Raw genomic sequence first — 27,778 nt, forward strand, 5'->3', positions numbered from 1 at the left:
AGTAGAGAGGAAGAAGAACCTCCCTTGATCTGCTGGACACACTCTTCCTAATACACCCCAGGATCCCATTGGCCTTCTTGGCCACAAGGGCACATTGCTATCCCATCGTTAGCTTATTATCCACTAGCACTCCCAGGTCCCTCTCCACAGATGCCTCCACATCCTTGCCTTATAATGAATAGCTCCTCACTGTGAATGTTGTTAGTGAAAAGATTATTCCTACCACACATCCACCCAGCTCCAGTTTTGCCCCACTAACAAGCCAGAGGGAAAAACCACAGCTCACAGGGACCAGACATTTGCAAGGCATTTATCATCTGAGCAGACAGCAAAATAGGATATTCAAGGAAGCAACTTTAAAATGCATCTGCAAGGACAGCAATGCACTTTGGAATACCACTACTGCTTCACAGCTTGTTCTAAGATGCTCTCGTCCACCACCTTGTGCGGGAGGGTCACCTTCAACGCCTCATTCTCTTTCATTGCTCGGCAGATCGTTTCGTAAGCGTAGTCGTTCCCCGACCAGCAGCGTCTGGCGACCTGTCAGGCAAGACAATCGAGGGGTGTGAAAATGCCACCTTTCTCTTGCCACATCCATCTTACACAACATCTGTGCAAGCACTGGCACGCAGTTTCCTGGCCATAAATCTTTCAGCCCTCTGCCAGTTGTTATAGTGCTTCATTTCTATGCAGAGCATTTGCATGGACTTGCTAGGTTGCCATGCAGAGACAGAACCCTGGGCAGCTAACACTGGTGGAGCCAGGCACCTTATAGGAGTTACCAATCCCTCACTAACAATGCTTGTGCTTTCTACCCCAGCTGTGTAAAGCCAGCACTTGCTTTAGAGAACAGCATCCTTTCAGTGCCTTTTGTACTGGGATGAACACTTAAAAGCTAAAATGCCACTCAATGCATTTTAAACTATGAAACCAGAGAATCAACCAGGTTGGAAGAGACCTCCAAGATCATCCAGACCAACCTAGCACCCAGCCCTGGCCAATCAACTAGACCATGGCACTAAGTGCCTCACCCAGTCTTTTCTTGAATGCCTCCAGGGGCGGCAACTCCACCACCTCCCTGGGCAGCCCATTCCAATGCCAATCACTCTCTCTGCCAACAACTTCCTCCTAACATCCAGCCTAGACCTCCCCTGCCACAACTTGCGACTGTCCCCCCTTGTTCTGTTGTTAGTTGCTGGGGAGAAGAGCCCAACCCCACCTGGCTACAACCTCCCTTCAGGTAGTTATAGACAGCAATGAGGTCTGCCCTGAGCCTCCTCTTCTGCAGGCTGCACACCCCCAGCTCCCTCAGCCTCTCCTCACAGGGCTGTGCTCCAGGCCCCTCACCAGCTTTGTCACCCTTCTCTGTACATGCTCCAGCACCTCAACCTCTCTCTTGAATTGAGGAGCCCAGTACTGGACACAGTATTCAAGATGTGGCCTGAGCAGTGCTGAGTACAGGGGCAGAATAACCTCCCTTGTCCTACTGGCCACACTGTTCCTGATCCAGTCCAGGATGCCATTGAGTCTCTTGACCACCAATACCTGCCTGTGTACTCACACTCCTCATTTAGTTTCTAAAATTAACAAGAGCACTGGAAGCAAAATACCTACATAATCATAGTCCTGGAGGCAGGAAAATATTAAAGTGAATAGATAGAATGATATTTTTTTCTTACTCCATTAGAGACATCCCAGCTGAGCATCATCTTAGCCCGTTCTTCAGCCTCCTTGGACCCATCCAACACCAGACCAAATCCTCCATTAATCACTTCACCCCTAAACAAAAGAGAAAAGGAAATGTAAGAGAACTAAATGAAGCTACTTCAAAGCAATCCCTTGAAAATGACTACTGAATTTGTTCTTTTTCACTGCAGGAAGGAGAATGAGAACACAGTAATGGTGCTGAAGAAGTGACATTATCAATGACCTTTATACTTGCAATAATACACTTTTAAAAGGGAATTTAGCAGAGTAGAGTCCCTAGGTTCCTGACCTGCAGAAAACTTCTTCCACTCTTCATGTAATGCCCAGCTCACAGACAGTATCTGCACCAAACAGGGGTGTCAAGCAAGTGGGGAGCTGGACAAGAGAAAGGCAAGCAGGAAGGGGCAGCTATAAACTGCCTCATGCTCTAGTTTAACTTCTGCCATTTCTTGTTCCTTCACTGAATCACAGAAACATTCCAGTTGGGAAAGACTCCCAGGATCACCAATCCATATCCCTACTCTACAAAGCTCACCCTTAAACCATAACCCCTAGCACCACACCCAAATGACTTTTAAACACATCCAGGGCTGGTGACTTCACCATCTCCCTGGGCAGCTCATTCCAATGCCTGACCACTCTTGTTGGGAAAAAAATGTTTCCCAGTCTAAATCTGCCCAGTGGCAGCTTGAGACCATTCCCTCTTGTTCTGTCACTTTTTACCTGTGAGAAGAGGCCAGCAGCAGCCTCTCCACAAGGGCCTTTCAGGTAGCTTTTGACAGCCAGGAGGTCTCCCTGCAGCCTCCTCCTCTTCAAACTAACCATCTCCAGCTCTTTCAGTTGCTCCTGATAAGATTTATTCCCCAACCTCGTTGCCCTCCCCTCCACTCACTCCAGCACCTCCACATCTCTCTTGTAATGAGGTGCCCAAAACTGAACACAACACTCGAGGTGTGGCCTCACCAGAGCAGAGTACAGGGGGACAACCACCTCCTTGCTCCTGCTGGCCACAGCATTTCTAATCCCAACCAGGATGCCATTGGCTTTCTTTGCCACCTGAATGCTTACACTGAGTTGTTTGCCTATCACAACCCCCCAGGTCCCTTTCTGTCAGTCAGAAACTAAGCTTGTGCTGCATCTGCTGAAGACTGAAGTCTGTGCTGGCTCTAAAAACAAGTAAAGCAAGCTTGGAACTTCCAAGAGTCTGGAGAGTTACCTATCTCTGTATGTTTCTAAAGGTTCAGCTGATTGTCTTAGCCACACTACACATATGACTGTGACAAGGAGTATCTGAAGCAGGCAAATGGATCTACTTCTACTCTCTTGGGATAAATAAAAGAGCATAAGTACTTTACTTACTGCACATCTGCCTCAGTCATTTCAAACCCAGTCATTCATTTTGTGTGAGAAATATAGATACTTAAAGACATCACTGCCAACTTTTCAAGAAGCTGACTTACTGCTGTTCTTCTTCTGCCAACATGTTAAAAGTAACAGATTAGACCTGGGAGAAACACCAGGCTGGCTTTAAAAGGACAGGGAAACCACACAGAGCAAAGCATCTTGTCTGACTGCAGTGCCTGGCCTCTTCATGTCTCTGTTTCATTATGTTTGGTAACTATTGGTGAATGCAGCTGAGTAATTATCCATTGCTGTAAACCTGAGGGAGAACTTGCATCAGAGCTCTGCATCAGCAACACCTGAGGGTCAGGGCATAGCATACAACCCCACATGGTATGAGAGACTACTAATGGAGATCTTGGAGACAGGATTTTGCCCTCTGTTTTGTCACAAATCATAACATTTCCTTGTAATAACTTCAGACACATTCATATCAAATGGGAGTTAGGCTGCATCAGGAGAAGTGTGGCCAGCAGGTTGAGGGAGGTGATTCTCCCCCTCTACTCTGCTCTGCTGAGACCCCACCTGGAGTACTGCATCCAGTTCTGGAGCCCCCATTAAAAGAGGGATGTGGAGATGCAGGAGCATGTCCAGAGAAGGGCCATGAGGATGCTCAGAGGGCTGCAGCAGCTCTGCTATGAGCACAGACTGAAAGAGTTGGGGCTGTTGAGTCTGGAGAAGAGGAGGCTCCCAGGTGACCTTCTTGTGGCCTTCCACCATCTGAAGGGGGCTACAAAAAGCTGGGGAGTGACTTTTTAGGCTATCAGATAGTGACAGAACTGGGGGGAATGGAGCAAAGCTGGAGATGAGTAGGTTCAGGCTGGAGATGAGGAGGAAGTTGTTGAGCATGAGAGTGGTGAGAGGCTGGACTGGGTTGCCCAGGGAGGTGGCTGAGGCCCCATGGCTGGAGGTGTTTAAGGCCAAGCTGGATGAGGCTGTGGCCAGCCTGATCTAAGGCAGGGTGTCCCTGCCCACAGAAGGGGGGTTGGAACTAGATGATCCTTGTGGTCCCTTCCAACCCTGACTGATTCTATGGTCTATGATACTCAGTAGTGTGAGCATCCTGGAATTTAGGCCTATTGCCAATATCAGACAGTAAGGAACTCAGACCTCTGGAGCAGTGTTTTACAAAGACATTCCATACTGGAAGATGTTCTTTCAGTGACTAAGATCCCCTTTGGGCCCAAAGAGCATTCTTTGAAGCTTTGGTGTGAGCAGTAAGTGTCTGATCTCACTTGCACACCATAAATTTAGAGCCTCTCCATTGAGTTCCTTGGGATTCCTCCAATGTAAATCAGAATCACTCAGCAGAATCTGTCCTACTGTCATAAAAATCACTCATAAATTACATGTCAGTGTTTGTCAGGATGGGTTTTCTAGGAAACCCTCCACATTTAAAGGGGAGCTCTCTGCCTTCATTAGCATTGGGTCACATTTTCAAGTAATTAAAGAAGGATGTGGCATTTTGACCTAAGCTACCTCCTATAATTTCCAGATGTCTCCTCCCAAGGAGATCAAAGAAAACAAGGCCCCTCTCACAATCAAGATGTCACACTGTCAGCAAGGCAACTTAATTCTTAACTTGCTACTGCCTTTGTTACTTCAGGTTTCTCAGGCTCCATATTAATATCTCCTGCAAACAAACCAGCAGTGAGAAATTGATGACGTTCATTTGCTCTGATTCTAGTCAAGACTATGTTCACCTTAAGTCTCTCAAACAGCACATGTGATGCAGATTTCAGCTAAATCAATATTAATCCTGGGTTTTCCCCCCCCTCCCTCTGTTTTACCCCTCAAGGCTATGGCACAGAAAAAAATCCAAGCAGGTGAAAGGTCCTTTCCTGGTCTCATGGGGAAGACAGAGGTGTCAGCAATTGCAGGCAAGTCCAAGCTCTGCAGGGAGGACTGGTAGCTGAACACAGGGGGGCTGCCACTTCTCAGCTCTCTGAACAGACACTTGCTAATGACAAATTGGTTTCTCTCTGGCATTTCTAAAGTATATAAGCTTCCACATGCACTTCCACACTTCCAAACCAGCTGATGACAAGATTTTTACCAGGCACCTCGAGATTTCTTTTGGTAAAGTCAGATGAATTTTTAGCTGCCTAGAGAAAAAGAGAGTCCTCAAGTCTAAAGGCATCAATCTCTTCCAGGCAAGGAAAGTAATTTGTCATGACTGGGGGGTTGTTTTGTTTCTTTTAGCACCTTTTAATTATTCCTCTCTTTTTTCTTAGAAGGCAAAGGGGTTGCAGCCCTTTGACTAGCCAGGGTGGTGCCATGATTAGTTAAGCCAAGCAGAACCACCTGTCCTGCCATGAATTTTAGGGGCTCCCAGACCAGGACATCTAATGACACAACACTGTTACCACCTCTGAGTCTCAGCATGGTAGCTTATTAAGGTTCCTGTAGAGACAGGCCTAATTTTCAGACTCCACATTCTTCATTGAGGCACAGTAATTTGGTCACAAAGGGTATGTCTGCACCCAAAACCAAGGTAAGCAAACACCACTCCACAATGACAAACCCCTGAGCAGCCACAGGTAATATCAAAAAATATAACCAAATCATTTTCCCATTGTAGGATGAGGGAGGTTATTCTGTCCCCGTACTCAGCACTGCTCAGGCCACATCTTGAATACTGTGTCCAGTTCCGGGCTCCTCAATTCAAGAGAGATGTTGAGATACACTGGAACATGTCCAGAGAAGGGCAATGAAGCTGATGAGGACCCTGGAGCACAGCCCTGTGAGGAGAGGCTAAGGGAGCTGGGGGTGTGCAGCCTGCAGAAGAGGAGGCTCAGGGCAGAGCTCATTGCTGTCTATAACTACCTGAAGGGAGGCTGTAGCCAAGTGGGGTTGGTCTCTTCTGCCAGGCAAGCAGCAGCAGAACAAGGGGGGACAGTCTCAAGTTGTGGCAGGGGAGGTCTTGGCTGGATGTTAGGAGGAAGTTGTTGTCAGAGAGAGTGATTGGCATTGGAATGGGTTGCCCAGGAGGTGGTGGAGTTGCCATCCCTGAAGGTGTTCAAGAAAAGCCCGGATGAGGCATTTAGTGCCATGGTCTGGTTGATTGGATGGGGCTGGGTGCTAGGTTGGACTGGATGATCTTGGAGGTCTCTTCCAACCTCTTCTAGTGGGAGGTGTCCCTGCCTACAGTGGGGGGTTGGAGCTGGATGATCCTTGAGGTCCCTTCCAACCTACACTGTTCTATGTTTCTATGATCACAACGTTGCACTGCTCCAGTAATACAAACGTTGTTTCTGCCATTCCCCTGCTGTCTCTCCTACACACACACACACACACAGAAGTGGTAGGAGAACTCAGAGTCCAGCTTTAGAAACACAGATATTCTCTTACCAGCCAACTCCACCACCGTTGTGCAATGCAACCCACGTTGCTCCTCTGAATGCATCTCCTACAAAGTTTTGTACTGCCATGTCTGGGAGGAGGAGAAGAAAGATGTTATGGATGTGCTGCATTCATTTGTCTGCTCCACTGACATTTTGATTACAGCTGTCTGAAGGCAGTTTTGGAGACAGGTTTTACACCCAGCTTCTCTCACAAGCATAGGCTGAGCATCTCATTGTTGGGAGGAATAAGCAAGTGTGATGGTTTGGGTGTTCCCCCACACACACTTTGGAAATCACCCAGACTAGACTCAGCCAGCTCTGGAAATTGAATGAAGCTTATATTTACAGCTAGCAGAATATACAAGCAGATAGTTACAGTATATACAGTTACATACAGAAATAGACAAGGTAAAAGGTAATACAGAAACACAACAGCCCTCCCAGAAACCTGAGTCCCCAGGAGGGGCTCTGAACCACCCTTCCACCTTCCCCTCAACCTCACCCCAGTCCCAAGGAAGAATGGAGGTTTGGCCAGGGAGTTAGGAAGCAAAGTGGATTAATCAGAGAAATGGCAGTGAGATTAGAGAGAGAAATGCAGCTTGGAGCACCCCAGAAAGAGAAGTGATTTATCTATGTTTGGATTCCTGTCCTTGCTTATGAGTGAGGTAGACATTATCCATGTTTTCCTTCCACAGCCTGCAATCTAGCTCTTCTCACCAAAACATTCTAGCTAGGCTCAAACTAGCACAGCAAGAGAGATTTTTCCTCCCACTCTTTGCCTCTACACCACCGTTTCTGGTGCTTTATGTGATCCAGTTCAAGCAGCTGAAGAACCTACTACTCCTCAGCTTCCTTAGAGTGAAGACAAAGACACTTCTCTCCTTTGGGTTGCCTCAGTCATGGAACAACAGGCTGGAAGAGTTCAAAATTGGGGGAGGGATGACACCTAGAAAACTACACCATTGGAAGCTTTTGGAAACCTGAAAGTATTTTCACATGAGACTGGGGAGTTAATATAGAAATCTGATCTAAAGCTCAGAGGCTGCATTTTGGGAACACAGTTGGGATAAAATATTGCCTTGGTCCAGTGGAGGGCTACAAGGATGATTAGGGGACAGGAGGGCATGGCTTATGAGGAGAGGCTGAGGGACCTGGGGCTGCTTAGTCTGGAGAAGAGAAGGCTGAGATGGGATTTGATAAATGTTTCTAAGTATCTGAGGGATGGCCAGGAGGTGGGGGACAGGCTCTGCTCTCTTGCTCCCTAGGATAGGACAAGGAGCAGTGGGTGTAAGTTGCAGCATAGTAGGTTTCACCTCAACACAAGGGGGAACTTCTTTACTGTGAGGGTCACAGAGCACTGGAACAGGCTCCCCAGAGAGGCTGTGGAGTCTCCTTCTCTGGAGCCTTTCAAGGCCTGTCTGGATGTGTTCCTCTGTGATCTGTGTTAGATAGGATTGTCCTGCTCTGGCAGAGGGGTTGGACTGGATGATCTCCTTGGGTCCCTTCCAACCCCTAACATCCTGTGAGCCTGTGATGGAAAAATGAGTTTACTTGAGCACTAATTTATGTTAAACCCTGTCAAAAGCCCCATTATAGCATCTTTTCTCTGGCATTATGTCACTTTAATAACCAAATTAGCATAATTACAGTGCTGTCAGGAGGGAGTAGGAGAGATCAAAATCTCCATGTTCTAAAATGCACAGATTTCTTCTCCAACCACCAGTGTGATAAGAATAGAGGTTGGACAAGGAGCATAGCAAGAGGACTAACAAGGTATTAATGTGCTGCTACTTAGCTTTGGTAAAGGTCACTAACTGCAGATGCCTGTGCTAAAACATGCTTTACAGAGCAGCTATGACCCATATTTGCCAAGGATCAGGCAGAGGTACTTACTAAGACAAAAAAAAAAGGACAAACAGTCCAGAGAATTCCTGTGTGCTAGAAAGGAGCCAATTTCACCTCAGCCAGCTCAAATGGGATGTTAAAACAACAACAAAGAAGGAAGAAAATAAGGCTTACAATATTGTTTTATTGCCTTCAGAGGCTTTACCTGGTAAAAAAGAATTAGGCCTGTTTTTAAATACCTATGAAATCAGTGGTCAGCAACCTTTAGACAAGCCCTTGGAGAAGGTAAACCACAAATGGGGAAAAACAAACCCAAAACCAGACCACTAACCCCCACACAGCACAAGGTGCAAGGGTGTTTTAGCAATCCTTGTTTCTAATGCCCTCTCTGAGAGCTTTGCCTGAAGCTTACTCATGTTGCTAAGCCTGTTGCTGGTGACCTTACTTTGGATTGCTATTCTCTGTGCAGCTGCACCATTTTCTGACAGCTTTTCAGAACCAAACATTATTTGAGGCACCTATCCATTAGAACCAGCCAGCATCCTCAAAACATGTTGCAGTGGTTCTGCCAGGCACAGCTAAAAGCCTCATTGCATCAAGAAAGCCAGTTAAGATAGCAGGAAACTTTCCTATTTAAAATTGGGTCACAATTTGATTCTATTATGAGTTCTCATAATGGAAGTAATTCAGCATGCTCAGCTACCTCCATCATAATTTCTCCTTCTACAGCAGCTTGCATCCTCTAATCACACAGCACTTTATGACTGCCAGCTCACAACATGTGGAAACACTACTGGACTAAAGTCATTATCCTGATTTCCACTTAGTGGATGGAAAATTGAGGAAGATTAGGTTAAAAATTACTTAGTGATTCACTTGAGTCTTTCTTTTCAGGTCTCCAATCTGTTATTTCTTGGCTTTATTTTTTAGCATTGTTCCAGCCCTCTTCTGTTTAACCAGCTCCATGTTCATGTCTGTACCACTGTTAAAGCCTCAGGAAATATGATTAATGAGGATTGAAGTGTTAAACAAAACCCAGTTTTAAGTATGTTGTGTAAAACCCCACTTTCTTTCAAATCAATCTGCTTGTTTGCCTGAACAGACAAGCTTCAGCTGCTCTGCTGACCTGCACAAAAGGCTGATCCATCATAGATGTTTGAGGTTTCTCTGTAAGGACTGTCGGTCCCGCTCACGTCATGGTGATCTCGACTGAGGACCACTGGAGCCTGCATAATGCCAAGGACAAGAAAATGGAATCCTTTAGGGACTGTTTATCCATTGACTGAATTCATGTTTGTCATTTCATACAATGTCAGCGGCTGGAAGGGACCTCAAAGGATCATCTGGTCCAGCCCCCCTGCCAGAGCAGGATCATCTAGAGCAGATCACACAGGAACACATCCAAATGGTTCTTGAATATCTCCAGAGAGAGACACTCCAGAGATTCCCTGGGCAGCTTGTTCCAGTGCTCTGTCAGCCTCACAGTGACAAAATTCTTCCTCAGGTTTACATGGAACTTTCTATGCCTCAACTTCCACCCATTACCCCTTGTCCTGTTACTAAGCATCACTGAGAAGAGCCTGGCTCCATCCTCCTGGCACTCACCCCTTACATATTTACAAGCATGAATGAGGTCACCCCTTAGTCTCCTCCTCTCCAAGCTAAAGAGCCCCAGCTCCCTCAGGCTTTCCTTATAAGGAAGTTGTTCAACTTCCTTAATCATTTTCTGTGGCTCTAACAAAGTCTCCTAAACTCCCTAATCCACCTTCTCTGTCTGATATTCTCTTCTCTGCCAATTTTGGGCTCCTCAGTTTAATAGAGACAGCAACCTGCTGGAGAGAGTCCAGCAGAAAGGCATAAGGATGACTGGGGGATTTGAGCATCTCCCCTCTGAAGACAGACTGAGAAACATGGGGCTGTTTAGTCTGGAGAAGATAAGACTGAGAGGAGATCTCAATGTGTACAAATATCTGAGGGGTGTCAAGTGGACGAGGCCAATCTCTTTTCAGCGGTCAGCAACAGTAAGACAAAGAGCAAAGGATACAAACTGGAACAGAGAAGGTTTCACCTCAGCATGAGGAGAAACTTCTTTACAGTGAGGGTACAATTTCTTTACAGGGAGGTGAGAGCCCTGGAGCAAGCTGCCCAGAGAGGTTGTGGAGTCTCCTTCTCTGGAGACTTTCCAAACCTGCCTGGATGCATTCCTGTATGAACTATCCTAGAGGACCCTACCTTGGCAGGGGGGTTGGACTCGATGATCTCTGAAGGTCCCTTCCAACCTTCTGTGATATTATTCATTACAAAACAGTTTTGGACCTACTGTTCATGGAAGTCACCATCTGTTCATAACTAAGGACAAGAACTTGCTTGTATCACAATATCTTTATCAAAGGAGGGAAAGGAGAAAAGGGGAACCAGCAGCTTTTAATCTGATCATTACTTTGCAAGAATCTGAATTCAAAAACAGCTCTTAGGTTTTTATCTTCAAGACAGAGACTTTTTACACTTTTTCATTCATTTGGAAGCCTTCAAGACTGAAAAAAGTAATTTAGCAATGAAAATCAGCAATTTCACACAGCCCAAACAAGTCCATTCTTGATGTGGCATTTAATTGACAGTGTGACCCTAGAGTGGCTTGTAGGTGTTTATCATCATTTGCCATGCAGAGGGTTTGTGTAAGAGCAACTGACTCTTGGCACAGTCTGAGCTGGAATGAGTTGGCTCTGGCTTATGCTGGCAGGGAATTAGGAGATTGTTGACAAGGGATGTGAGCACCCAGCTTGTGAGATGGGGAAGGAGACTTGCAGAGATGGAAAGAAAAAAAAGGATGCCACAAAATCTGAAGGGCCTGGGAGGGTGACCTTGTCAGTCACAGCTCTAAGGGAGTGCTCTGCCTGGTCAGGTTTATTTTATGAGATTAGCTTGCAGTGATGTTGATTTTGAATCCTGGAAGGTCAATGGCATTTGAAGTATTTTAGCAAACATCTTCTGGGTTACAAAATCCATGACTTTCCTAGCTAGAATAAGTTTGGCTTGCCCCTTTAATAAGGGGTGTTTCAACTACAAAAGTGTTGTAGAAGAACGAGTGATGATACTTTAGTTTGATGCTGCAAGGAGAGGCCTGGAACACAAGGCCTATGAGGAGAGGCTGAGGGAGCTGGGGGTGTGCAGCCTGCAGAAGAGGAGGCTCAGGGCAGACCTCATTGCTGTCTACAGCTACCTGAAGGGAGGCTGTAGCCAGGTGGGGGTTGGTCTCTTCTGCCAGGCAACCAGCAACAGAACAAGGGGACACAGTCTCAAGCTGTGCCAGGGGAAGTATAGGCTGGATATTAGGAGGAAGTTGTTGGCAGAGAGAGTGGAATGGGCTGCCCAGGGAGGTGGTGGAGTTGCCATCCCTGGAGGTGTTCAAGCAAAGCCTGGATGAGGCATTTCGTGCCATGGTCTGGTTGACTGGACAGGGCTGGGTGCTAGGTTGGCCTGGATGATCTTGGAGGTCTCCTCCAACCTGCTTAATTCTGTGATTCTACAAAAGAGGAGGACTAAGTGCTAAATATATGCTAGATAACACTGGTCCCATGGAAATGGCAGACACTTCTCTCACTGGCTGAATCTTTCTCCTTTCCCACCTGCCACTCCAGTCTCAGATGTTAAGCACATTTACCACACTATATCAAGACATAAAAGACAAACCTTAATCTTTCCTTGGGAAATTGCTTGATTAATAGCCACGGCTATGGACACCCGGCCCCTCTGATCAGAATATAGGATTCTGGCTTGAGAGCCAACAACCTGGAAAAGAAAAATGCCAGAACAGTGAATTCTCTCTGCAACTGGCTTATCTTCAAGGCCCAGATAAATGGAGTCACAGGATTGACCCCTTCTGCAGGAGAAAATGCAGATTATTTCCTCACCAACATTCAGCTTCCAGGGAGAAAAAAAAAAAAAGATGGATATAAAAGTCCCTCTTTGAACTGAGTTTTATCTCCATTCACACAATCAGTGAGATGTATTTCTGTATTCAGCTGCTACTGTCCAATATATCCCACTTTTTAAATCAACCTGATTGCTAGGCTATAATCCTCCTATCAACAAATCCCTTATCAACACAGAGAAGCAGAGATTTAGAACTGGAAATGATGGGGTGGAAGGGGAGAGAAATGCAGAGACAAAGAATGGAAAAGAACATCTGTCCTGCACAGCTATGCTCCTTTTCAGCTTGTACCCCACAAACCAATCTGGTTTCCAGATGATGACAGCATATGTGAGCCCTACAGCATGACCAGAGCTTCACACAGTGAGAGCCTGCCCTACAAGAAAAACAAAGGATGCCTCGCTGGCATCCTGCTTCCCACAGTGCAAAAGGATGGCACTTCTTTGGCCTTTCCACCTGTTTTGAAAAGGGCACTGAGAATTGAATGCACAACAAGGTTGGGCCAAAGCAGTTCCAAGGAGGTGGTTTTGTATAGTGCTTTGAAAGAGAACTGGTTACAGATGAGGTGGAGGGTGATTTGTTATCTTGTTTCACTCCAGATATACAAGTAGATATCACTGGATTATCTGAACATCTCCAGATGAGGAAGTAAAGGGACAGCACTGCTTCAGCTCACCTTAAAACCCTGCTGTGGAGAGGTGTTTATGTTTTCAGCCCTGTGAGTTTCAGCCAGTGTTTTCACTCACACCCATTCCTGCTATTCACTCTGACACTGAAACACTGCACTGTACCAGGAGCAGGCACACTTGCCAAAGGAGGTCGTGCACTTACCAAGCTGTGCTTGGCAGCTTCCCGAATCCAGCGGATGTTGTCGTGGTACTGCTGCTTCACAGATGTGCTCACTGGCAAGAGAAAGCAAGAAAGAAAAGAGGTTTTGAAAATGAATGCAATATACTTTAATTTAGTTCAGCTGACAGCACTGGGAAATCAAATTCTGCTCTCAGATGCAAGCACACATAGAGGAAATGCTATATAGATGCCTCAGTCTAGCTGACACAGTAACTGGTGCCATATATTTAGAGGAAGGTATGAGATGTCACCCAGGAGACAACTGGAACAGTAACCCACCCCCCCCCCCCAATTTGGATCTCTAGCATACTAAATTAAGGCTGGAAAGAAGCATTTAGTCTGCTGTTCATTTTTGTCACCTGGCTTGCTGCCTGCTAAATGCTCAAGCCCTCTCTGAGCCTTTGCTAAAGTCGTAGCTTTAGCAGGCTTCATGGTGTTGGGTACTATGATCCAGTCTTGCATCATGCAGTAAATAACTCCTTTGGGCCAGCAGAAAGTCTCAGAAGTGTCTGGCAATCCATACTTGAGGAGAAGTTACACTGATGCTGGGATATAGTACAGAGCTACTGCTGTGCAGCCAATCTAAATGGCCCACATGAATGTTTCTACCCCTGGATAAAACCAAGAGCTGTTCTCCTACCAGCTGAGGTGTATGGCCTTTCATTACTATGGAACTCAGACTGCACAGAAAACAATGAGTATGAATTAGGTCCTGTGTAAATCCACCCTACACCCTGTTTTTAGATATATGTTGTTATATAAGAAGGGAATTCTGCACAACATTTTTTTTTTCATTCCACATCTTCTCCTCTCATTTTTTTCTGTGTCATTCCATTTTGATCAGCCAAACCAAAGAGGAGTATTTGAAATGAAGGCAGATGGGGCACATATCAGTCAGACATGTTCATCTAGTTAAACCCTTCTGCTGTAGGTATGAACACCTCCTGCTGAACCAAGCTGGTCAAGGCCCCGTCCAGCCTTTGAACACTTTCAGGGATGGAGCCTCCACAATTTCTCTAGGCAGCCTATTCCAGTGCCTCACCACCCTCACAGTGAAGAATCTGTTCCTAAGGCCTAATATAAATCAAGCTTCTTTCAGTGTGAAGAAGCTCATCCTACTGTTACCTGCCTTTGTAAGAAGTCCCTCTCCAGCTATCCTGTAGGGCTTCTTCAAACACTGGAAAGCTGCTAGGTCTCCCCAGCCTTCTCTTCTCCAGACTGAACTACCCCAGCTCTCTCAGCCTGTCTTCAGAAGCGAGCTCCAGCCCTCTGATCATACTCATGACTCCCCTGGACCCATTCTAACAATGCTATGTCCTCCTTCTGTAGTGGAGTCCAGAGCTGGACATAGAACTACAGGTGACGTCTCAGGAGTGCAAAGGGGCAGAATCACTTCCCTCAACCTGCTGGTCACTCTTTTGACACAGGCCAGGATACAGTTGGATTTCTAGGCTGAAAGTGCACATTTCCAGCTCACATGAAGCTTCTCACTATGAGAGTGGTGAGATCTTGGAATGGGTTGCCCAGGTTGAGGCCCCATCCCTGGAGGTATTTGAGGCCAAGCTGGATGAGACTCTGGCCAGCCTGTTCTAGGGTAGGGTTGGAACTAGATGATCCTTGTGGTCCCTTCCAACCCTGATGGATTCTATGATTCTCATTAGCTGGCACTTCCAAGTCCTCCTCCTCCTTTGGATTGTTCTCTGCCCAGTCTGTGTTTGCCTTTGGGGTTGCCCTCACCCAGATGCAGGACTCTTGTGCTTGGCTTTGCTGAGCTTCGTGAAGTTCACATAGGCTCACTTCTCAAGCCTGTCAAGGTCCCTCTGGTTGGCATCCCTTCCCTCCAGCATGTGCACTGCACTGCACAGCTTGGTGTTGTCAACAAACTCGCTGAGGGTGAAATCATTCCCACACATCACCAACAAAGACATTAAACAGCACTGGTTACAGTGCCAGTCCCTGAGCAATGCTGCTCATTGTCTGTCCCCACTTAGACACCATTGTACATCTGTAATGTATGAGTGACTTATGCTTGAAAGTTGGCCAAAGTGGAGAAACTACACACTGCAAAGTCAAAATTGTCCTTGGTAGTCTCCTCACCAAGCCCTATGTCAGCAGATGTGCAGAGTAAAGCTAGGAAAAGGAAACAGGCAAGATATTGGTGTTCCAGCTGGGTTAAACACCTAGTTAAGGGAGAATGAAAAATACACTACTCCTGCAGGAGCTGCCCTTCCATACAAAGAACTTTAATGATCCCAAAAAGACCTCTGAGCGCTTTACACTCACAGATCACAGGATGTTAAGGGTTGGAAGGGACCTTTGGAGATTGAGTCCAACTCCCCTGCCACAGCAGTACCACAAAAATCTACTGCAGGCCACACAGGGACACCTCCAAACAGGGCTTGAAAGTCTCCAGAGAAGGAGGCTCCATAACCTCTCTGGGGAGCACATTCCAGAGCTCCATGACCCTCACTGTAAATAAGTTCTTCCTCATGTATGTTGAGGTGGAACTTCCCTGTGCTGTAGTTTACATCCATTGCCCCTTGTCTTTTCATGGGGCACAAGTGAGAAGAGGCTGTTTCTTGCTCCATGACACCCAACCCTTATGTATTTCTAAACACTTATTAATTCCCCTCTCAGTCTTCTCTTCTCCAGACTAAAAAGCTCCAGGTGTGCCAGCCTCTCCTTGCAAGGCAGTGCTCCAGCCCCTCAACCATACCCATAGACCTCTGTTGGACTCTATCAAATAAATCCCTGTCCCTCCTGAACTGGGAAGCCCAAAAGGTGTTGGCTCCAAGTGCTATCTTCTAAATTCTGCAGTGAGCATCAGCTCTTAGCTTCACAGAGAGTGAAACAAAAACCATATGCTACTGCTGTCCTAATGGGATTGTGCTACCACTCCTAAGCTTCGAGGAAGCATGTTCTAGAAGGTGGTAATGGGCAATATTCACTGAGACTACCAGAGATGTTTCATAAGAGATTGCAGGAGTTACCCCAGCATACCAAATGGCTTGTAAAAGTGATAGCAAGGAACTCATTCTCTATTTCAGAGACAACCTGCCATATTTTATATTTCATGGTGCACAGAGACTTAGAGCAGACAAATACTAGAGCAGCAGAGCAAGCCATACAGATGTCCCAGATCAGTTCCACCAGTCAAGAGAAACAGCTGTCAATTTATTCTCAAATGACAAAGAAAGACCTCAGAATTGTAATCACAAATATATGACACTGGATGGAGCACCACACCCATGAAACCTGGGTGTCCTGTCTCTGATCTGCTTGCTAGCCTCTTAAAACCTCCTTAAATTCACATGCCTCATTCACCTTGGGGACAGGGAAAAAGCAGTTCATTCCTTTAATGCACTCTCTAAGACCTGTTGATGAAAGATACCACTTGCCTTCAGGGTTTTTTTAACGAGACAAAGCATGGGACAATCTGTGTCAAACAAAATTAGAAGCTCTTAGCCAAAACTGCAACAATAGCTTCGAGAGGGTGCATTTACATATCACTTACTGGTTGCACACTCCTTACAGGAGCTTGGAGAACAGCAAGATTTCCTGCCCACATGGAACAGCAAAGAGACTGCCTGCTTTGGTTTCAGACAAAAGCTAGCATGCATTTTGGAGACCCCATTGCAAGAAGGATGTGGATGTGCTGGAGTGTGTCCAGAGAAGGGCCGCGAGGATGCTCAGAGGGCTGCAGCAGCTCTGCTGTGAGCACAGACTGAGAGTTGGGGCTGTGTAGTCTGGAGAAGAGGAGGCTCCCAGGTGACCTTCCAGTATCTGAAGGGGGCCTACAAAAAAGCTGGGGAGGGACTTTTTAGGCTGTCAGGGAGTGACAGGAGTAGGGGGAATGGAGCAAAGCTGGAGATGGGGAGATTCAGCCTGGAGGTGAGGAGGAAGTTGTTGAGCATGAGAGTGGTGAGAGGCTGGACTGGGTTGCCCAGGGAGGTGGTTGAGGCCCCATGGCTGGAGATGTTTAAGGCCAGGCTGGATGAGGCTGTGTGCAGCCTGCTCGAGGGTAGGGTGTCCCTGCCCATGGCAGGGGGGTTGAAACTGGCTGCTCCTTGTGGTCCCTTCCCACCCTGACTGATTCTGTGATTTCACACCTTCGCTTCCTTCCCTCCCCAGAGGCACTCCCAGTGATGGGCCATGGGGTGGTGACCTTACCTCCCTGGCGTATGGAGTCTTCCAGCACAGCCATGGCAATCGCGTCAGTGGCAGCAAGATCCTGTGGGTCACCTGAGGTACAAACCCAGCGGAACGGCCCGAATCCCAGGGAAAAAATGTCCCTGGGAAGAGAAAGTGTTTCATTAAGAGATAGTTGAAATTCTTTCCTTATTTATCCTGGCTGCTAGCAGTGCTTTTCTTTCATTAGCCAGAGACAGAAGAATTTGAAACATTTTCAATGAACTAATCTAAACAGAAGCATCAAGGACCGTTAATTGAGACATTAAACAGTGCTGCTTCACAAAGCCATCAAGTGGTCTACAAAAACACAGTCAAAGCCCAGATTTTGACAGGGGCAGTTCAGTCAAACAAGTGCATCATCAGATGAATTGCTACTTTTGTTCCAGCACACATCCTCTCCCTGCTGCCTGCTCTTTTTGTCCTGAACCTAGGCTGACTCTGAGTGCATCTATGCTGTCAGACAGTGAACAAGTGCCTTACTTCCAACTTATTTGCAGTCCACACTGTTTACACACTACAGTAAGACATGCTGCAGCTGACTTCCAGAACATATCTAGTCTGGTTGGTGCTTTACTCTATGTTCAAGCCTCTATTCACATGGTACACGCAAGTTAAGCATGAGTCAGAGGCAAAAGGTGTCATGAACTCAGTCTCTCAAAGATTTCCTGAGCTCAGTTTTATCTGCAAATGGGATGCACAGACTGGATGACATGGGCAGAAAAGCATCCCATTTCAGATGTGCTTTTAAGTTCAGTGTAGACATAAGCTTTGATGATTTGGGATTGAGCTCCACTGCTCTGAAGAGATAAGCTCTTCACTCCCAGCACTCAGAAGTGCAGTTGCATATAGTTATGCTTTGCAGCTGCAATTTGGCTGTGCTCTTGCACAGAGCTGCTTAAGGATAACAGGATCAATGAAACAAAATGCAGCTGTTTGTGTGAAGGACTGAAGAGTTCTGATGTGGTAGTGTTTTAGCTTACTGTTCACCCATCTGGTGCCTACTTTAAGAAGAGAGAGTGATTTGCCATTGGAATGGACTGCCCAGGGAGGTGGTGGAGTCACCATGCCTGGAGGTGTTCAAGCAAAGCCTGGATGAGGCACTCAGTGCCATGGTCTGGTTGATTGGACAGGGCTGGGTGCTAGGTTGGACTGGCTGAGCTTGGAGGTCTCTTCCAACCTGGCTGATTCTATTACAGTATCACAGTATCATCAGGGTTGGAAGAGACCTCACAGATCATCAAGTCCAACCCTTTACCACAGAGCTCAAGGCTAGACCATGGCACCAAGTGCCACATCCAACCGTGCCTTGAACGGCTCCAGGGACGGCGACTCCACCACCTCCCCGGGCAGCCCATTCCAGTGTCCAATGACTCTCTCAGGGAAGAACTTTCTCCTCACCTCCAGCCTAAATTTCCCCTGGTGTAGCTTGAGGCTGTGTCCTCTCGTTCTGGAGCTGGCCACCTGAGACCTTTCAATTCTAAAAATGATAAAGCTTTACAGCAAATTATCAAGACCTGCCATGCCTTGCAGAACAAAATACTGGCAAAACCTCTGCTGTCAGACGTTACATATGCGAATCTCACAGAATCATAGAATCAACCAGGTTGGAAGATATCTCCAAGATCACCCAGTCCAACCTAGCACCAACCCTAGCCAGTCAACCGGACCATGGCATTAAGTGCCTCATCCAGGCTTTGCTTGAACATCTCCAGGGATGGTGACTCCACCACCTCCCTGGGCAGCCCATTCCAATGCCAATCACTCTCTCTGCCAACAACTTCCTCCTAACATCCAGCCTAGACCTCCCCTGGCACAACTTGAGACTGTGTCCCCTTGTTCTGTTGTTGGTTGTCTGGGAGAAGAGACCAACCCTCACCTGGCTACAACCTCCCTTCAGGTAGTTGTAGGCAGCAATGAGGTCTGCCCTGAGCCTCCTCTTCTCCCGGCTAAACATCCCCAGCTCCCTCAGCCTCTCCTTATAGGGTTTGTGTTCCATCAAGTCTAGCTCTTCTTTTCCCTGTACACAGGAAAATGAAGGAAGCAGCTCAATGGAAGGCAACAGAAAACATGAACATGTTGCTTACAGCTAGCAGGAGACCTTCCTAAATCACACAGAACATTTTTCCAGAGACTAACTCTGGAGTAACACTTCTGACATCAATTTTCCTACACCTACTGCTGATTTCTTTTCCTCATGTATAGTAGACTGCAAGATTTGCACTAAGTGGAAGCTCTGCAGTACTCCCCTTAGAAAAGGAGGAATCAAGAGGCATGTGAATGCTTTATTCCCAATTCCCCAACATACCCCATGATGTGCTGAACATAGGAAGGATATCGAAATTCTGTTTTATTGGCTCCTTTTTTCTCAACATTAGCACCTATAAAAGAAATTTTAACAGTCAGTGACTTGAAGAACATCTATGAAGTGTAAAACCAGACTGCACCTGGGTTCCATGAAGGTTCCACCTCAGCCACAGAGGTAGAATGGTTTAGGTTGAAAGGGACCTCAAAGGTCATCCAGTTCCAAACCTCCACCATAGGCAGGGACACTTCCCACTAGAACAGGCTGCTCAAGGCCTCATCCTCAACCTGGCTTTGAACACCTCCAGGGAGGGAGCAGCCACAACCTCCCTCAGCAACCTGTGCCAGTGTCTCACCACCCTCACTGGAAAGAGCTTCTTCCTAACATCTAGTCTAAATCTCCCCTCTGACAGTTTAAATCCATTCCTCCCTGTCCTGTCATTACAAGGCCTTGTCAATAGTCCCTCCCCAGCCTTCCTGCAGGCCCCCATCAGATACTGGAAGGCCACTACAAGGTCTGCTCAAAGCCTTCTCTTCTCCAGTCTGAAGAGCCCCAGCTCTCATAGCCTGTCCTCACAGCAGAGCTGCTGCAGCCCTCTGACCATCTTTGTGGCCTCCTCTGGACTCACTTCAACAGTTCCATGTCCTTCTTGTGTTGGGTGCTCCAGAACTGTACACAGTACCCCAGGTGAGGCCTCAGGAGAGCAGAGTAAAGGGGGATAATCCCCTCCCTTGCCCTGCTGCCCACACTGCTCTTAATGTCTGTCAAGGTCTCAGAATGACAGAGACTAAAGAGTGGCCAATCCTATCCTACCAAAACACAGAGCTAGGAGGATGTATGCAGAATTGTCCTTCTTGTCACTTAATAACTGCAGGAACTACTTACCAGCTCTTTGAGCTTCCAAGAGAAAAGCATTGCCATAATCCCAAAAAAACATGCCCTTATCAGCTAGTCTGTTAATAGCAGCCACATGTCTCCTCAGACTGAAATAGAGAAGGAAAGAGTTATTTTGGAAATTGGTAAAATACAAAAAAAGTAGTATAATGAACTTGCTAAAGGCATGGGAGTAGGTGAAGACAGGTGGAACTGACAGACCCCAGAAAAATTCAAAGTTAAACCCTTGAGATAATGACTGAGATTCTTTCAGTCTCTGTAGGACTTATTATACCCAAATCTTGAAGAGATTCTCAATCACCAATTCACTCCCCACACCAATTCACTCCCCTCACCAGCAGATAGGGGTCATGAAATGCAACCAGCTCTAAGGGTAAAAAGTACTGAAAAGCAAAAAGAGCCTACACAAACCTGCAAAGCACTTTCATGAAGTCCACAAAGACAGAAAGCAGGGATAGAGAAAAAAATGGAACATGGCTGAACACCACTGTCCTGATCTCTTGGTCAATACAAGTCCTGTTTCCCATGTTTTCAATGGTGAACCATACTTCAGGACTGCTCTTTCTGATATCATTTCCACTTAACGCCATCTGATTCCAACCTCAGGGCACAGTGGCACATGGAGTTGAAAACAGAAAGGTTTAGGTTGGAAGTGACCTCAAAAATCATCTAGTTCCAACCCCCTGCCATAGTTGGGGAGTTGACATAGAATAGAATCAACCAAGTTGGAAGAGACTTCCGAGGTCATCCAGTCCAACCTAGCACCCAGCCCTAGCCAGTCAATTAGACCATGGCACTAAGTGCCGCATCCAGGCTTTGCTTGAACACCTCCAGGGATAGGGACTCCACCACCTCCCTGGGCAGCCCATTCCAATGGGAAATCACTCTTTCTGTGAAGAACTTCCTCCTAACATCCAGCCTATATCTCCCTTGGCACAACTGGAGACTGCATCCTCTTGTTCTGTTGCTGGTTGCCTAGGAGAAGAGGCCAACCCCCACCTGGCTACAGCCTCCCTTCAGGTAGTCGTAGACATCTCTATGTCTCTAGAGAGGTTAATCAATGCCTAACAAATCAAATAGAAATGTTTTTTAGGTATTTTCTAGCCTATTAGAAATTTCTTTGAGGGACAAATTTACCTAGAATCACAGAATCAGTTAGGGTTGGAAGGGACCACAAGGATCATGCAGTTCCAACGCTTCTGCCATAAGCAGGGACACCCTACCCTAGAGCAGGCTGCCCACAGCCTCATCCAGCCTGGCCTTAAGCACCTCCAGGGATGGGGCCTCAACCACCTCCCTGGGCAACCCATTCCAGACTCACCACTCTCATGCAGAACAACTTCCTCCTCACGTCCAGGCTGAATCCACCCACCTCCAGCTTTGCTCCATTCCCCCTAGTCCTGTTGCTACCTGTTATGTTTGTCTCAGAGCAGCATGATAGAGAATTAGGAAACTGTAAAGGTCCTTGTAGGTCCCTCACCAAGAGTCAAATAGTTTATATGCCTATATTCTGCCTTTTACTGGGGAGAAAAGTCTCCAGCAGAAATGTTGAAGGTGAGTAAAACCAGAGAAGTAGCCATAAAGTCTCAGAAGCCCCAACTAAGAACAACTCTACAGCTTGTTGCCTTTGTCCCACAGCTATTTATTTATATATTGGTTATGCCAAATTTCTCCCTTTCTCATGTTCAATTCCAATCTCTTTTGCAGACTTGTAAAGCAGGAGTAGCTCCCTAAGATCAAGATGCTACACAGAGCTTAGTTACTGAAGTAACAAGCTGGGAGGAGTGCCGAGGGAGATTGTTTCCTCCTTATATCTTTCCCTGAAACCCCTTTCCTGGTCACAGCTGAAAGCACAGTAGGCTAAATGGGCTCTTTATCTTACCCATTGGGTTCTTATGCTTTCTCCAGTGAACTTAAATCAGCTGGTGGAGGACTGTAGGGAATTGTACTAACTGCTCCAGATTTTTAAAGCCTAATGCAATTAAGGAACTTATAAAAGTGCAATAAGTCATTAATGTTCAGACCTCTGATCTTATACACTAGAGACTACTACTGTTAAGTGATGCATGGCAGATTATGAATTATAGCTATTGAAGTACAAAGTTGAGACTTATTAGCATTGTAACTACTTTAGATTTCCACTGAAATATCAAAGAACACAAACTTCTTGCAAGGAAGACAGAGGTCTGATCATTTGCAGAGCACCTCAACTTAAAGGTGAAAAATAGTTTGAGGCTAACTGGAATATTTTAGTGAGAAAAGTTAGATTATAGGCTGTGAAAAGGAAACAATGGTGATGTCTGCTTCACTCAGAGATGTATAAAAATAAGAACACAAAACATAGGCAAGACAGAGTGGGAGTGTCAGGATGTGTGTCAGTGTGTGTGTCTGTCACAGTGGGTGCCCTAGGCTGGTTCTGTGTAAATAATCCTGCTTTCTAGCCCCCCCTGACCAATCCTCCAACCTCACCTTGCACATAAGACAAAGTCTGGGATAAGGTAGAGGGGTGGAAAGAAGGTGGGAGGGTGGTTGGGAGCCCCTCCTGGGGACTCTGGTTTCTGGGAGGGCTGTTGTGTTTCTCTATCACCTTTAACTTGTATATTTCTGTCTATAGCTGTAGATACTGTACATATCTGCATAGATATTGTGCTAAGCTGTACATACAAAGCTTCATTCCTTAACTTCCAGCTTGGCTGAGTCTAGCCTGGGTGACTTCCTAAGAGTGGGGGAGCAGGTAACGCCGAAACCATCAGACTATGTATCCCCAAAACATTTACCTCTCTTGTACCAGAGTCCGGAACTTCCCTGGATTGGTGGAAAGGAGTTTCTTTGCTTCCTCGAAGCCAAGCTGCACAGGATAGTATCCCCCATTGAATGGGTTATGACACGAAGTTTGGTCAGATCCCAGATCAACTAGCAGCTCTCCTGTTGTGTCCAACTCCTGTACTAGCCTCTCCCTGGGGAAGACAGTGAAGGGTTTGAAACTGTCATTTCACATTACAGACTTTCATCCCAAGAAGCTGCTTTATGAAGTTATGTCCTTGTCATGCTAAATCTTTGTTTTAGCAGACAAGAGATGACAGTGATGAAGATTTAGGTGCAACTTTTGTACTTCACATTTACCAGTGCAGCAATGTCAATGAGTCAAATACCAGTATGAGGTACCAGTCTTATTAGTCAGCCTCAGCTCTTGATATATGGTGTGACAGCAAGATTTACCACTGGATACAGCCTCAAGAGTGCTAGACATTCTGTCCATCATCTAATTGTTTTAATTCAATCAATCTCTCAATACTTTTATTCCTCACTGAGGTTAAAAATGCTTTCTTCCTATCCAGTTAATAAAAGACATAGAAGGAAAAGGATAAATTCTTTCTTGTTCCAAGAAAGAATCTCAGGGATTTCTTTCCCCCTGAAATGCATTCACAGACTCAATCAGGTTGGAAAAGACCTTTGAGATCATCAAGTCCAACATATTACCTTGTACCACCTGATCAGCTAAGCCACGGCACTAAGTGCCACATTCAGTCTTGATTTAAACACTTCCATGGATGGTGACTCCACCACCTCTCTGAGCAGCCCATTCCAATGGCTACTCACTCCTCCTGTGAAGAATTTTTTCCTGACATCCAACCTAGACTTACCCTGGCACAGCTTGAGACTCTGTCCTCTCATTCTGTCACTGGTTGCCTTCATAGGGAAAGAACAAGGTGCATAGGAAGCAACTGGAACACAATGATGAGGACCTTTCTTTTGACAACATAGTTTTTATCTAGAACTCAGCATTGGGTTTAATGCCTTTTCTTTCCCAAGTTTAGGAACTAATTCCAGACTGACTAGTGAGCAGGAGCATTAATGTATCCATTATCCATATATATTACTTACCACAGATCTACCACATTCCCATGGTAACCCAAGCTAAGGGCGATTTTATTCTTTCTTGCATCTCTAGAATAGATTTAAAAGGTTGGTTGATGAAAATGCACCTCATGTAATTACATCTGACAATGTGCAAATCACATGGAGTGGAAGCCAGCAAAAAAAAAAGAAGTCTCTGTGGTTTTCAGCACTCATCCAGGCAACAGATCTTTCAACCTCTATGCAATTGTTAATCACCAATTCCAAAACACTTCAGGGATGCTTCAAGTGTAACATTAATTCTGATTGCTCTATACATATTCATGAGGGTGAGTGAAGACACATTTAACATATATAAATTATACAAGGCATTGGGAGTCACTACAGCTGCTGTTTAGTAGGATGGATTCACATTCAAAAGCAGACCTGGCATAAAACGACCCCCTCTAGACACACACTAAGTGGCACAGTGCAGAAAGATGCAAAGGGAGGATTAGGAAGCAGAGATTATGTTACAAACCATACCTAAGGCGAGCGATGCAATGGTCCAGGTTGTTAGAGATTTCCATCAGCCATCCCTGCTTGTGACGTTTCAGAAGTGCTGCTTCATCAACCTAAGAGAAATAGCAGAGACCTTAAAACTTTTCATTCTTTCAGTTAGCTTGAAAGAAAGAGTAGCAAATACATGCTGGGGATAGCCCTTGGACACATTTACTTCACCAAGCATTTAATACACCAGGAAGAATTAGAATTGCACAGGAGGTAATATTTTCCCTACCTATTTTATGTGTTCTTGTTGTTTCCTTTTACAGCTGCATTGAGAAGGCTGAAAACCAAAATAGTTCCAATTTATATTTAAAATCTGGGCATTTTCTGTGAAAATATTTTTTCTCCCTAATTAAGGAAACAGTTTCTTAAGACATTTCTGCCAGACCGCCCAGGATGAAGCAGAGCTTTTGCTGAGCTAAACCGATCCTCACTTTTGTTCTTTGACTGCTGCTTGAAAACCTCAACCAAATATGGAAAAGAAAAGAGGAAAGGATTTTCTAGTCCCAGCTGGCTAATACCTCAGAAAAATGGAATGGATCAAAACAAAACCATGTCTTTAATTCCCTCTTGTTTGAACTTTGAAGCTCCAAACAAGCTCAATTTTCAGTCTGCACTCTTCTCTGGGTTCAGCTTCTGTGGGCGTCATTGCATAAGAGACAGCTGGATAAAAGCACAAATGGATGGACAAAGGGTGGAGGGTTTGATACAGGTTCCATATTGATAGTTGTCCTGGGGTACTCCCAATTCCTCCTTATCTCCACCCCCCACGGGTTTGAATAGGAGAAGGTGGGAACCTTTTCCTGTTCTCTCCTGCTCCATCCAGGCAGCAATGAGATCACTTCTGAGCCTCCTTTTGTACCCATGGCATAAAACAAGTGGCAGTATTAATTCAAGCACATTTACTGGGGGAGCAATGGATTTAAACACCCACAGTGACGTGTGTGCAGAAGAACACACAACCTGAGTATCTCCTATATATTTCTTTAAAGCACTTGTACAGCTCTGTAATTCACCCCCATTATTTTTCAATGTATTGCTTAGGATCAGAGAATCACAAAATCGTTAAGGTTGAATTTCTCATTAGCAAAGCATTTATATGTAAATTAAATAGATTTTGTATTCAGGGCTTGCTTGAAGACCAGGAAATATTTTATTTCCTAATTATTCTTAGCATGAGAAACCTTTCATCATTTCCAACATCAGCAGTAAAAGCTGCCCTTCCAAAACCCCAGATTATGGTAATTTCAGTGTCACTTCCAATGGAATTACTGAATCAAGTCAGCTGCTGTGGGGGGACAACCTCTTTGGATGCAATTTAAATCAGCATAGGAGGAAAGATATTAAATGGCCTGCATGAATTACAGAAATTGGGTTCATTTAAAGCTCAGCACAAAGAAAATCAGATCTATAGCTCTGTTACCACAGCCTACATATTTTACTTCAGTACTCTGAAAATATGACACAGACTTCCTATCATTCAAAGCTCAGCACAAAACAAATCAGATTCATAGAATCAGTGAGGTTGGAAGAGACCTCCAAGCTCATCCAGTCCAACCTAGCACCCAGCCCCAGCCAGTCAACTAGACCATGGCACTAGTGCCCCATCCAGGCTTTTCTTGAACACCTCCAGGGATGGTGGCTCCACCACCTCCCTGGGCAGCCCATTCCAATGCCAATCACTCTCTCTGCCAACAACTTCCTCCTAACATCCAGCCTATACTTCCTCTGGCATAACTTGAGACTGTGTCCCCTTGTTCTGTTGCTGCTTGCCTGGCAGGAGAGCCCAACCCCACCTGGCTACAGCCTCCCTTTAGGTAGTTGTAGACAGCAATGAGGTCACCCCTGAGCCTCCTCTTCTCCAGGCTAAATAACACCAGTCCCCTCAGCCTTTCTTCATAGGGTTTGTAGCTCTGTTACCACAGCTTACATATTTTACTTCAGCACTCTAGAAGTGTGGCACAGACTTGCTATTGTGCTTAGGAGAACTAACTCCCTTTGAACCACACTTTCAAAATATGCTCATTTTGATCTGAAACCTCAGAAGTTAAAATTATACAAACATGATGAGCTAGTGTCACCTCCAGTATGACCCTAGAGAGCTTAATACAGCTCAGAGGAGTCAGTCTGGCCCTCCATACCATTACTGCATAAAATGACAATCTGCTTCACGTCAAACACAAGAGGTAAGAGACTTGCAACCATTAATCCCTTCTGTCTGAGCTTCCTAAGCCTTGGCTGACAAAATGACAACTCTTGCACAATTTGTCAGTGTGATTTGCATAAATAGCTGCCTGAATTAATAATATGTACATATATAGAGCCATGCAGATGTGCTCCTGAGAATCATTTCCGACAAGGATCAGCTCACAGGAGATAAAAACCAGGCAACATTCAGTCTCCTGGACAAAATCATCTGCAGACTTAGAGATGAAAAGGACAAAGGATCGCTGTGGAGACCATTCACTGGGATCTTTCCTTTGTGTTCTATGCAGTAGAAAGATCATTGTGATAGATTAGAAGTCTGAATCAAGACAATTCATTCAATAATAATTAACTTGGTAATAACATGTATTAGAATTTAATTCATCTGCAAGGAACACCTGGTGACATGCAAGCTTCCTGTGCCAAGAAAAGCAAACCACAACACTTTTGCACCATCAAAGAGACAAAACCCTATCTTACCACAAATAAGACCTGAGCTAGCCAGAGCAGGTCGGTTCCATTGCATGTCATACGGGCAGTCTGACTGTTCTAGTTTGAGGCTAGCTGGAATATTTCAGTGAGAGAAATTAGATTACAGGCTGTGCAAAGGAAACACTGATAATGACTACTGCACTCACAGGCTTGCTGAGATGTATAAAAACAAGAACATGAACACAGATAACATCACTGGGTCGCTGTTGCAGC

General features: G+C 45.6%; 1 protein-coding gene across 1 annotated transcript in view; it reads right to left on the bottom strand.

The window, feature by feature from the left end:
- Nucleotides 1-294: 294 nt before the first annotated feature.
- The window catches only part of UROC1 (urocanate hydratase 1), a 39,131-nt gene continuing 11,647 nt past the window's right edge, over nucleotides 295-27,778 (bottom strand). Inside the window, exons 8-19 of the mRNA XM_064156067.1 lie at nucleotides 24,848-24,936; nucleotides 24,350-24,412; nucleotides 23,242-23,421; nucleotides 20,456-20,553; nucleotides 19,574-19,646; nucleotides 17,248-17,369; nucleotides 13,060-13,130; nucleotides 11,988-12,086; nucleotides 9,424-9,523; nucleotides 6,460-6,541; nucleotides 1,680-1,779; nucleotides 295-540 (exon numbers count right to left, since the gene is read on the bottom strand). Coding sequence (XP_064012137.1) covers nucleotides 400-540; nucleotides 1,680-1,779; nucleotides 6,460-6,541; nucleotides 9,424-9,523; nucleotides 11,988-12,086; nucleotides 13,060-13,130; nucleotides 17,248-17,369; nucleotides 19,574-19,646; nucleotides 20,456-20,553; nucleotides 23,242-23,421; nucleotides 24,350-24,412; nucleotides 24,848-24,936 — 1,218 coding nt within the window. The 3' untranslated portion in view covers nucleotides 295-399. The remainder of the gene's footprint in view (nucleotides 541-1,679; nucleotides 1,780-6,459; nucleotides 6,542-9,423; nucleotides 9,524-11,987; nucleotides 12,087-13,059; nucleotides 13,131-17,247; nucleotides 17,370-19,573; nucleotides 19,647-20,455; nucleotides 20,554-23,241; nucleotides 23,422-24,349; nucleotides 24,413-24,847; nucleotides 24,937-27,778) is intronic.

This window comes from Pogoniulus pusillus, chromosome 16 (assembly GCF_015220805.1).
Source record: "Pogoniulus pusillus isolate bPogPus1 chromosome 16, bPogPus1.pri, whole genome shotgun sequence".
NCBI classification, from domain to species: domain Eukaryota; kingdom Metazoa; phylum Chordata; class Aves; order Piciformes; family Lybiidae; genus Pogoniulus; species Pogoniulus pusillus.